At 36.8% G+C, this 13,080-nt stretch overlaps 1 protein-coding gene across 28 annotated transcripts in view; it reads left to right on the plus strand.

The window, feature by feature from the left end:
- The window catches only part of ABI3BP (ABI family member 3 binding protein), a 168,862-nt gene that overhangs the window by 145,426 nt on the left and 10,356 nt on the right, over positions 1–13,080 (plus strand). For all 28 annotated transcript variants that reach the window (XM_065676534.1, XM_065676519.1, XM_065676526.1 and 25 more), the window contains one exon: positions 4,454–4,565. In XM_065676534.1, coding sequence (XP_065532606.1) covers positions 4,454–4,565 — 112 coding nt within the window. The remainder of the gene's footprint in view (positions 1–4,453; positions 4,566–13,080) is intronic.

Here is a 13,080-nt window from a genome sequence, read left to right on the forward strand (position 1 = left end):
AGAACTCTGCCAGTATAATACTTGCAGTACTCACCATAGGGTCACCAAGTTCTCTATGTTTAAATAATCTGTTTTTTTCATTTTCAAAGAAATGTTTTGTATTGAGAATAAACCCTTGTGAGCCATGCAGGAATTAGCACATAGACAGGTAAGCATGCAAGATGACCATTCATAGTTTTTCTGTCATCTTCTATGTCTCAACACAAGTTTATCAATTAACAACTGAAAATTATGATTCTTCTGGCCCGTTAGGAAAATGTGCTTTTTTTTTTTTTCTTCTTTTTACACTGGACATAGAACTTTGATTTGCAAAATCACTGGTTTATCACAGCCATGGCCAGGTGGATTTGGCTGTGTTGCTTTACCGGGGAGTAGAACAGGTAAGGCTAGGAACTGTGAGGACTAAGACTTGATCTTAGCCATTCACTTTAGCCTCTAAGTGGGATTTTTTCAGATGTTGTATATGCATGTCATGAGAGATTTCAGTGCAGGGATAAAATCAGGTGACTGTCACAAGCAAGGCCACTCTGTTCCCCAAATTAGTCCTTCCTTGACTTTCTAGAAATAATTACTAGGTTTAGCCTCTATTCTTTCTTTTTGAAAAATAGTAAATGCAAAACCAAAGGGACACTCAAAACAGAAATTAACTTCAATTTTTTACTTCTGGGAAAGAGGAAGAAACTTAGCATTTCTGGTGGATTAAAAGGAGAATAAAAAGAGACGGTAGGCAATTGAAAAGTACCAACAATAAAACAGAATGATTACTTGGCTTGTCTTCCACAGTGTGCTTCATCCTGGAAGAAAAGGAAGTGTGAGCTTATTGGTGATCTTAGAATAAGGCTGAGTAAAGGCTTTCTGTGAACACTTCATATTCCAGGCAGTTCTGCAATGCTTCTTTTCGTTCAAGTAAAAGCTTTTTGCTGCTGTTGTCTCCTCCATAGACCAGTCCTTAGCTTGATTAGATTAGATAACAGCATTTAGTCTGCATGTTTTCTTGGAAGTAGACCTGCCATTTTTCTTGAGCATGTTAATGAACCCACCGCAGCATAACCATTTGTATTGCAAAAATAGAAAAATGTCTCTGCTATAGCTGGTAAAGCTGTCGGCACACATCATCTAATGATGAGACAAAGGCCTAATTGCCTTCTGATACTATTCATTTTCTGTTCTAATATGTGTTGTGAAATATAGAGCAAGCAATATGCACAGTTCATATGCAATATGAACCTTTTCTCTGTTCATTTGTAATCAGCATTTGTAAAAGTTAACTTTCCATGAAGTTTCTTCTCTTCTGTAAGAGTATTCTGTGATAACTGAGACATGGGCATACCCTTCCCCATACCAGAAAAGATTAAAACCTTCTGCAGAATATGTGACTAATATTAATTTTGCCTCAGTGAGAGAAACTTTAGTTTTCAATCTAGCTATCTTCCTATCTAGATGTAACATCTTTCCCATAATACCATCTTCATTCTTCTTAACTTCAATGAGTAATACTAATGTTTGAACTCTGTGGTTTACAAATAAACTTACTGAGCTTGTCTCCTTCATTTTAACTTCAAAAAATTACTCTGTTAATGACTCATCCAAGGACATTTTGTGAATTCAAGAGAAGGCATTGAATCCCATTTTCTGAAAACAGTGATTACTTCATATTGGCACCAGTATGACATTACTTGGTTAGACAGGCTTAAATCAAGTTTTTTGTCATCTCTTTTTATTTTTGTAGTTTATACATGTTTTTTCAATCATGTGATTTAGACATCACTTTTTTTTTTTTTTTTTTTTTTTAATGCACTGTTTCAGATAGAACTGTGGAAACAGAGAACATCATTTGCTGGTTACCTTGCTTGACTTTCAGCTATGTTCAAGGGGTTTCATTGTATTGGTATTCCTAAAAACAAACAGTGATGAAGCTGACATCCTTATTTTCATAAAGGCTGCAAAGGTCAGGAGCAAAAACTATTTTGCTGGTTCTCTGCTACCCTTGTGTTACCACAGAAATGTTTGTTGACTTGTGCACCAAGACTCACGCACTGAGTAACATGCAGGTACTAGATGTGCTCAACAGTGCTTTGTGTGTGTGCGTGCACGTGTTTGCTTGTCCGTTCACATGTGCTGTGTATTCCAATTTAAGTGAATTAAAAAATTCACATGACATATTGACTTGGGGCAGGCAGAACACATCAAAATAGAATTCCTGTGAAGTTTCCTACTCAAACTCTATCTGGATGTACCTAAGGCAGTGGATATCCACATTCCCTTCCATGCTTCCTAGTAAAAATAATTTCTCAAATGAGGCTTAACTAGGGCAAATAAAGGCTTTTGCATAGTTTGCTGTTTTTTTCCCATGGTTTACTCAGCCCTTGGAGGATATATAGGAAAAAGTGTTTGTTTCCAAAAGGAAATGCACAGAGAAAAAACCCAGGTATGTTTTACAAAATGCATACAAAATGGATACTAACTATTAATGCTTATGTCTTTGATCATTACACTGGGATCCCACTTGAACAAACAGCCTAAAGTAAAAGCCCTCTACATACCCAGCTCACCCCCCTTCATCTGAGATGCCCATTCCTGCAAGTCTGTGAGTTTCTTTTTAAAAAGCAGTGGTTGGTCTTTTGTAGTTCATGGGTGACTGTGTTGGGGAGGACTTCTGAACATGGAAATTTTGAAATCTTCAGTATTGGCAGTAGTTCCTTCCTCCATGTTAACTTTCTGACATAACTTAAACCCGATTTTAAAGTTTTACATTGCTCTGTATATGTTCTAGATAACTGAGTCTAATACAAGGTAGTATAAAAAGAGGCAGTGTAGAAGTCCCTTTTGGAACTACTGCAATAAATCTGAAATTCATATGTGCATACATGTATATAATTGCTCAGATTGAATTGCTGTGGTCTAGAAGCTTGGAATAGTAGAGCATAATTTTGTAGGGCTGCTTTGCACTTCCACTTAATTGCATTGTCTTACATAATTTACTCCAGTGGTTTTGATGGCTGCTTTTTGAATAGAAGAGTGTAAAGAAAGCTATAGCTGCACAATTGAGATCAAGATCAGCTCAATTTTTGTGTGTATGCTCATTAACATATACATCTCCTACGCTTACTAAGAGTGAGGATCTGAGAGTCCAGCAACAACTAAGAAAGGCTTTTATTTTTTACCTTTTTAATACTATATCCCTTTGCAGGTGTTTTATCTGTGTTGACAAGAAATGGGTCTCCTCGTACAGAGAACTGAAAATTTTAGGAAAAAGAAAAAAAAAAACCCTACAGCTTGCTAGCATTTGTCTAAGAGCTCAAAAATTAATAGTAGTATCATTAGAAAAAATCAGGAGTTTTCTAGAGGTTTTGTAGCTGTTGATAGATGGTCTCTATCTTTGGACACACAATATTAGAATCATAGAATAGTTAGTGTTGGAAAGGACCTCATGATCATCTAGTTCCAACCCCCCTGCCATGGACAGGGACACCTCACACTAAACCATCCTACACAAGGCTTCATCCAACCTGGCCTTGAAAACCGCCAGGGATGGAGCACTCACAACCTCCCTGGGCAACTGATTCCAGTGTCTCACCACCCTTATTATAGCAATACCAGCTTTATTTATTGTGCAGTAGATCTAAATGCTCATTGCAAATGTTCTTTGAAAACATTCTCCTTTGCTAGCTTACAATTAGTAAAGCTGCACTTGGTATTATAGACCAGTTTTAAGAGGGGGAAAGGAAGGCACTGGAGACATGAATTTCTTTACAAAGAGAGGAAAATAAGCAATATACTCAGTGTGTTTATTAATGAATTGGTACAAAGGTTGCTGCTAGAGACTGTGTCTTGGACAGGGCTGCGACTAAAGGGGTACCTTCTTCCCAAACATCTGTTGTTAATTCCCTGTTTAGCGCATGGCTTTTGCTTGATGATACATCCCAGTGAGATGAAAAGAAAGTAGTTAGACCCTATAAATCATATACATACAGAAATATATTTCTGCAAAATTATTTCATTCTAAATTGGCAGATTCCCTAAGTGCACAATCCAAGTTGGTTGGGCAGTTTCCTCTGGAAATCTTAAAAATATTAGGTCTTGATTAGGTCTTAATCAAGTTTTAAGCATTTAGAAACTCTACTTTTATTTTTGACACCTTTTTATTCAAACTGCAGAATACTTATTTGTGTTTGGAATTTTGTCAGTACTGTACCTTTGGGCATAGGTGAGAGGTTGAATACCTTCCATCCCATAACTGAATTATAAGGAAGTATGAAGGACTAGGCAATTGGAAATCTGGAATTGGATCTCTTTCCTAACAATTTTAGCATAGTAATGTCCAGACTGATTCACCTAAGTTTTCTTTACAGCCTATTAGACAGTAGGAGTGGGAATTAGATGAGAAAGAGACAATGAAGAAGCTCAAGTAACCTGTTATTTAAACACATTTTTCTGTACTGTATTTTTCCAGAGTATGAGGTTGTGTCAACTGAAAATGGAGCAACTGATGGTGAAAAGGAGAAATCGATTATCACTACAAATCAAACTCATTCTACTGTGGAAAACCTAAAACCTGACACAAGGTAATTAAATAAAATAATTTTCTAAGTTAATCCAAGTACTTTTGACTGTAAGCTGTCTGCCAATTCAATTGAAAATCCATACATATATAAGACCAAGTTGGTTTTGCTCCTGTTCTGATAGGAAAAAGGTCTGCTTTGTTTTGCTTTCTTGTAAATTAACAGATAATACGCATTTAAGGAATCTTTAGGAAATTTACAAGAGTATGGTCTGGACAAACTGCAGAAGTGACCTGTTCTATCAGAAAGACATTGGATTAACAGTCCAATGTAAGAAAATGTACTGCTTTTTATCAACATAGCTCTTGCATTTGACAGATAAAGAAACAAGGTGAACACAAGAAATATTAACCTCATATGTGAGATAAACATTTATATGTACAGTTGTCTCTTTCCAGGGTTTAAGGAGACTTTGCGCAACTGGCTTGGTCTGCTTGCTTATTTAGAGATGTTCATTCAAATACTGCAATGCAAGTTGGGCACTGTACAAAGTTTGACTATGCATGGCACATGGGAATGAAAGATGCATTTGTGCTGTGTATGTAGCTTTCTTTCAGTGTCTTGAAACACCTGGAAAGTTAAAAATGGGTCAGTGAATTCTAATTGATGATGCGCATCTCATGCAGTCCAAATAAACATTATAATTCTTTTTAAAAAAAAAATATCTCTTAAAATATTATTCTTCTGGTTTTGTGGTAAAATTCAGAGATGGGAAGAAACCACTTGTTCTTTGTGTTGCTTATTGATTGCATCAGAAAGCTAATGAATGACACATTTTTCTTCCTGAAAAATCATCCATTTGGCTTTGGTGACTGGATTTTTCTGTTTCAGATAAATTGCCCTTTTCTATTACTGTCCTTAAATTGGTAACAGTTTAAGCACAGCACAAAATTCTGCATAGAACCCAACTTGAACCTCTATTTTTAGGCAATTTGTGGTTTAATCTGGGGTGCTGTTTCTTAGCTCATGTACTTTAGGAACGACGAACTGTTGCAGAAAGTGGAGGGGAAGGGAAGAGAATTGGAAAAGAAAGGCTAGAGGAAACTGTGATACCCAAAAACAGCTTCTTTGACAGACTCCAAAACTCGTAAGAAGGGCTAGCATTTCTGTGTATTGCATCAAGAATATCTGTCTTACTTCTTAAAGTCAAATGTCTTGTGAAAGGGTGAACTGCAGCTAGGTTGTTCTGTCTTGTTAAGAGGCAACTACGATATGTTGGCAATACAATAGGAGACCAAGCATCAGTTTCCTCAATCAATCAGCTGAAAAAGCTTAGAAGAAATACATTGTAAAGCAATATAATTCTGGAGTAGTGAACGCAAAATGCTGTAGGTGCTGCTAAACTTGCCAGGCTGCACTGTTTGTGTTTTTATTTTAGTTCTGAATAATGCTTTAAAATAATACAGTTGCATCCTTCATAAGAATTGTGTGTTATTAGTGAAATTCTTTTCCATTACACACTCAAACTCTGTGTCACATATGGTAACAGAAATGGGATGAATTTGGTTAAGTGTAGAAAAAACATGAAAGCAAAGCAAAGGCCTTGATATTGAGAGAAAAGTATATTTAGATTGCTGTTTCTTCAGAAAGAAAGCAAGGTGAAGTCAGGCAGACCTAGCTAGAACCATTGGAAGGGTCATAAGGAAGGAAAAAGCAGATGAGATGTGGCAGCAATGAGAGTCTCTTACAGTCTCATGAAAAATTGCATGTATGACTGCAGCTGTCAGTAAGTACAAACATAAACGTTAAATGAATGCAAATTTCTCTGAATCAGAGGATTATCATGTAGTATTCTGTGTGTCCATTTAGCTGTCTGAAGGGTGACTAGATCCATTAAAAATGCACTGTCTGAAAAACAAAAGGAGTTCTGACATTCAGTACAGTTATCAAGTATTTGGTTTTAACAAGCACATACCATGCTAAAATGGAAATAAAAATGGACTTTCATAGGCATAAAAATTGTGAGGATTAATTTTAAACAAATAAGATTATATATATTAATGCAGTTGGTCATATATCTTGATTGTCTTACAATATATATGCTAGCATCAAGTTCTTGGTGACTTGACTGCAAGAAGTCAAGACTGTGAGAAGAATATAGTGATTTGAAAATCTATCTGTAAGGACATACACCCTTTAAAAGTGGGGCACAGTCAGTTGCTTTGCAACAAAACTGCTTGGATTTTTGTTGGGTTTTTTTATGTTGTTGTTGTTGGGTTTAGGGGTTTCTTTGTGTATTGTTGAGGGGTTTTTTTATGGTTCTAAAGGCTCCTGTACAGCTTGATTTTGTTGGAGTGCTGAGATCCCTATGGGTTTTTTTCCCCCAAGAAAACGCACGCTGTATTCATGTCATTCTCTCATAGTAAGGCGTGCCTGACAGTTGACAATATCACATTTATTAAAGGATTTTTCCTGATAGGATGGATATATATTTGATATAACTGCTGCCCAACAAGGCAAACATTTTCTTGTTTTATGAACATCTTCTGCTTAAGCATTTCTGTTACAGACGCACTGCTGTGATCTAATAATCACATATTCGCAGCTGTTGGTTACAACTTTGTGATGTAGTTAGCTTTTGTTACCTTTACATTATTTCTAAGAATTTTAGAGTGGATCCAGGTCACATTTCACTCAGCCTTCTTTTCAATATCACACTTAAACACACATCAGTTTTTCTGCAGCTTTTGCCATCTTCATTCTTCCATTAGTCCTTCACTTGTTAAATGAGTGAAATAGTTAAGTTGCATTCATCCTTCTTTCTTGTAGTTAGTTTGAACCAAGCACTGAGGTACTAAGTTTTTACTGTTATTCAAGCAGTGAGTGTAACTACTGTGCTTGTTGATTGACCCCGAGCAACCTAATGTAGCTTTAAAATAAACATGAAAAGGGGCCTGGACCAGATGACCTTCGTAAGTCACTTCCAACATAAATTATTGTATCACAGTATTTTGTAGGTAGCTTCTGATCTTGTAAATCTCAATTTTGCCCATTTTCTTTAATGCAGTCCACGTTGGTTTTGTATGTTAATACAAATGCCATTGATTTCTTAGCAAAGTAAAATGGGAGAAAGGGATGCACCACTATGAATTAATCTGTCAGTTTAATTTTTCATCCTCCACATGGAGATTCTGTCACAGTTTTGGAGGGAAATATACTATTTATTCCACTTGGAAAATAGTCAAAGCTACAGGACTGATCATTTTGGTCAGAGCAATTACAATCTAGCTTCCAAGCAGTCATTTGAGGAGTGAAGCCTGTAATAATTCATCTCATTCATCATACAGGTCTCTTGTTTTTGAGTTTCCTCACAATGCTGCTCACACTGCTCACAGTGGAACTCCTGGTTTCATTGGCATACTCAGGACTCTGTGCTCTTCGTATATTCATAATTTTACATTAAACTGCCCTTAAAATGAAAGTATTGCAGTAACTTCTCCTATGATAATAGTCAAACAAGACCTTCCACATGTGATTCAAGGTAAGGTCATTATCCACAATTTTCAGTATTTCCCTCCTTGAAGTGCCTGTTTGTAATAAACCTTGAGTGGCCTGAGATAGAAATAGGCTTCCTGTGGGTTTTGTTTTCTTCACTCTGTCTCCTGTGTAGCAATAATGGTGCTCATCTGCATCCTCTGAAATCAGTTTCACTGTCCTGCAGTTTTTTTCACAGACCTTTCCTAGACTAGAATATTAAATGCAGATGTTATTTTTTTGCTTCCAATTCTATTATCCCATTTCCAAAGGAATTTTAAGTTGGGGCTTTTTTTTTACTAGTTTTGGAGTTTTCTCACTCCTGAAAATTAGTATTTTTTTGGTTTTTTAAGTCTTCCAGTTGTCTGCTATAGTATCATTTTAACTTTTTATGTTATTTCTTCTGTTTCTTCTGACAAAATAAGTAGTTTTTATTTCTGTATCCCTGCACTATCTTGAAATACTTTTTTTATTAGGTGTACAATTCCTTTTTCATTCTGGTGGCTTGTTTAAGGGCAGTTCAGTTCATAGCACATACCACTAGTGTCCAGGAAGATTTGCAGCACTAATTTCTATACAAGCCTTCAAAAAGTGTCTGAATAGCTTTGAAAACAGCTCTCATTCATGTTTGTGTTGGCAGTAATTGGAAGGTAGTAAAGAAAAATACTAAGACTGCAGTCAGAGATGTGCCAAGTTCGGTTAGCCATTACAGAATGTGTCCCACCAGCCTGCTGATGTAGCTTTTTAATAGAAAAAAGGTATCAATAAGGAAAAAAAGAGCTGTGATTCCTGCATTGCACAGCTTCGTAAAACCTCCCTTTAGATATTGACCCTTTGCCTGGTTAAGCAGTTTGGTGATTACAAATCTACTTTTCTCCTTTTTAAAATAATTTTGAGTGGTCTCTTTTGGATTTTTGGGTTAAATTGTGTCCCAAGGCAAAGTATATTTCCAGCCATGAGGTCTGTTAAGGAATATAAATAACAAAAAATGTTTTAAGAAAAATAAAATCCAAGGCCCCCAGAAAACAAAAGCAAACAATTAAACCAACCAACCAGAACTGTGCAGTACTTGTGAAATGTGTAGGATATATGCATGTACCAAACTGCTTTTGTAATGTGTGTAGATTATTTCCTTCAAAAATTTTTTTATATTTCTTACAAAAGGTATGAAAAAAAAAAAAGAGAATGTTGCTATAATTTACTCAAAGGCCATACCAAGTAAGTCTTCAGCCCTCTACTGAATAAGTTTTTGTGCACTTATACACAATAATTCATACCATATGAATAAATAATTCACAACAACAGCTCTTGCTGTTATTACCATTATCTAGCATTGGTTTGTATTGCAGTTAGCATCTAAACTGTGCTAATCACATACAAGTTAAAAAAATCTATTGACGCAAAGAGCTTAGCTTTTGTTAACAGTTAAGAGATGGGCACTACAGTGAAAGTAGCAATGCAGAAAAATGCAAAGTGGCAGAAAAATGCTGGAGCTTTTTGTACTCCTTATTACAGTAGTAACAGATTTTTGTACTAAATTGCTGTTGATGACAGGATCATGGGTAAGCATTTCCTATTTCTCCTGGCCCCTCTTCCAACTTGATTAGGAGAAGGACTCCTCAAACAAGCCCAGCACTCCCTCCTCCACTCCCTCCCTCCCATTTCTTAAACCTAGTTTTATTTGCTATGTCAGATAATCCTGCTATACAAACACACTGCAGAAACAGAGAAGTTCAATGTATACATTGAGACAGCCCTGTGTGATATTGTCATCTAACCACCAGCACCTCCCAGCAATGACCTGAAATCCCAGGACTGTACTCAACTGATCCAGTCCTCCTATTATGGTGAAAATCTCTCTTCACCTATTTTCAGTTCTGCAATCTTCAGTCTTCTCCTTTTGTATGCTTTGAAAAATGCAGGAGCAGCTGCGTCTGCCGAAGTTCCATGTGGAATAGTGATTTCCTATGGTGGAAAAATATGCTCTGCACAGTAATACCAGAAGTCAAGTCCATTTAATCTGCACAAGGATTTTTATTTTCTTATGCAGTTTGGGAGGATTTGGGAGGCCTAGTCTCCAAACTTTGTAAGATAGCAATCTTCTAGGTGTTAGAGGGTAGCAGAGTTTTTTTTCATCATAGGCAACATACGTAAAGATACAATATAGACTCCAGGTTTCCGTGAATAAGTCTAGTTAAGAGATGGACATGGGATAACCATTATATAGCTTTCCTATTTCCTTTTATTAACTTTGCCCTACATACTTTCATGAATCTCTAAGCATTTTTTCTCCTCCCTTGTGGTTTGTATGTAAGTGCATAATATGGAAGCAGGTACCCTTTTTCACCATTTTGTTTTTATTTTCCAGACATTTCACCTGACACATAAAAAGGGAGACTTTCAATGTTTTTATATTAAGAGAACCACACCACGGCTTTAAAATTACAGTTAGATCTGTAAACTCTATCAAATTGTGACCCCAGTCTAAATTTTCCTTTCTCTCCCTTTCAGTTTTCACTCGACTAGTTACTTCTCTTCATCTCCAAAAATGGTCGTTTCTTGTACATTTGTAGCCACTGCTATTGTTTCAAGATTGAATTTGGCAGAGGAAAGGAGCCCATGATGATTGGGCATCTGTAAAAATACCTACCATGAAACTATAAAATTTTATAAATTCATATTTAAAATTATTAATAAGAAGCTCCCCTAAACCATGAAGCTAAAATTTGGACATTTCTTTATTACTTTCCTTTTCTCCAATTTTGTTTACATGAACTGAAATCTCTGTATGTAGAGTTCTTTATTTCAGTCTTACCATTATTTTCCCAAGTGTGGGAAGCACGAAAACTTCTTTGGAGTCTTTTATCTCTAGACATGCATTTATTTATACACTGCCCAAAAGATATCCTTTTTATTACTTTAAAACACCCAGCATATTAGCAAATCTTCATTTATGCTTCAGTGATTCTTCAGGAGGAATTTCCAACTGCCCTGCTACAGTGCTCTCTATAACAACCTTTCCTACCAGATGAGAATACTGCTTGACCAAAATAGTTACTGTACTGCATGTGGATATTAATGGCTCAAATCCAATTTTTAAAAACATGTATTTGTTTAAACAAGTTGATCATGAAGAAAATTTTATGTCTAGAACTTATTGTTTATTTAATGCCCCTCTTCCACAGTAATCAGAGTTGCTCAAAGTGGTCTTGTGGCACGTTTGAATAAATAGTAAGATTACTCCAAATAGACTTTTTAAAGCTCAAAACAAGTTTATCTTTCATTTAGAAATATCCATGAATTATCCACAATGCATCTGTTCAGCATACCAAATTTTGTAAGTATTTCCCTTAAAAGAAAACTCTAGAAATAAAGGCAATTGCTTATGTAAGCAATTTCAAAGTTAAATATTGTCTTAGAAGAACTGTGGATGGAAAACAGTCGCTTGGTACTGCATGATTAGTCCACTGAGATTAATTAGCTAGCTGTTCACGTTTTGCAGGAGCCAAGAAGCAATAAGAGGTAATCCAAAGTTTGGATTGAATTATTCTGTTTCTTGCAGGGACTTGCAAATGGAGTTTACAAATTTCCAACCGTGTGCAGAGAGTGGTATGGTTTTTTCTTTAGAAAATTACTGTTTGGAAACAGTTTCAGCAATACATTACAATGCTGTTATAGTCATGAGCTACGAAGTTATCATTGGTAAGGAATCCTTCATGAGTCACGAGCTGGATATTTAATTGCACACTTCTGGGATTCTCATTTTGCTCTGTGTTTAGTCTATAAGTCAGGGCCCATTTTACAGACCTACCATCCTCATGACTCGTGTCGTATGGATCTCTCTCACTGATGAATAAACACTCTGTGTTAAGAGATGTTCACCATGTGCCCACTCGAAGCACATGAAAAGTCTCTACGAGTGGCATGCGTTGGACAGATGATTGCTTACAGCTCTTGGGGAGGGTGTGAAGAGGGTACTGTTAGGTGGGTGTGTGTACATGTTACTCATCAGGGTGCTTTGGCATAGAAGGCATGCAGGTCCTACAGGGAGGCACTGAGCCGTTGCTGAGTAGTGAGAAAATCCCAGGTGCTGCCAGCCTGCAGCCAGGAGAGCTGAGAAACAGTTGGCTGGGGTTAGTGTCTGCTGGAAGGGGAAACAGTCTGTTTCCAGGTCTGCCCTTGATGCAAGATCTCAGCTGTGTCCAGCGTCCACCCTGGTAACTCTCTTTTCTGACTCACCTGTCTGGTATCTTCTGTGTAACATTTTTTAGCTTTGCAACTGTCTGTCAATAGCTGTTTACCTAGAGCTGAGCTGCAGTAGGAAGCTGTCTTGTCTTGCCTGTCCATGACTATAATAAAGTATTAAGACATGGGAGAAGCTTACGCAGGGAAGCCTGGCTTGGATTTTCTTTTTCATTCTATTCCTTTTTCATAGCACGGTGTTTGACTTGTGATGTAAAGACATTATGAGATATCTACAGTACAGACTGGTGTGTGACATGACTATAAAGAGATAAGAAAGAGCTGCTGCACAAAATCTCTCATTACTTCATATATTTACTATTAATGTATAGTCAAGTAATTGGATCTTTGCCTCGGCTGAGCTCCTATCCTGGAAGACATGCCATTTCAACACTGGCCTTGTCTATCACTGTTGGTGGGCCTGAGACACATTGAATTGGAGGTTTGTGTTCTTACGAGTTAAAAAAAAAAAAAAAGGCAAATAAATAGCAATGATGTGCTTTATTCAATCTCTATTTATTAGATTGTTTCTGACCTCACCTGAACTGCTCCCTTTGCCAGAGCTGAAACTGCATGCGTGAGAGGAGACCAGCTTAAACCAGTGGTGCATTAAATCAAACGTTAATATTATGTGTGCAAATAATTATCAAAAGGACTGGTAAATTACATGTTCAGAGAGGCCTTATACAGTGAGGACAAAGACTATTTCAGTGTTTTCAGAGCAAGAAATGAGGCTTTTGTGTTCTCCCAGAGGCAAGTAGCACCAAAGTGTCTGTTGGCAGTTTGCTTGCTCCGGAGTCTG

Source organism: Lathamus discolor, chromosome 4 (genome assembly GCF_037157495.1).
Source record: "Lathamus discolor isolate bLatDis1 chromosome 4, bLatDis1.hap1, whole genome shotgun sequence".
Taxonomy (NCBI): domain Eukaryota; kingdom Metazoa; phylum Chordata; class Aves; order Psittaciformes; family Psittacidae; genus Lathamus; species Lathamus discolor.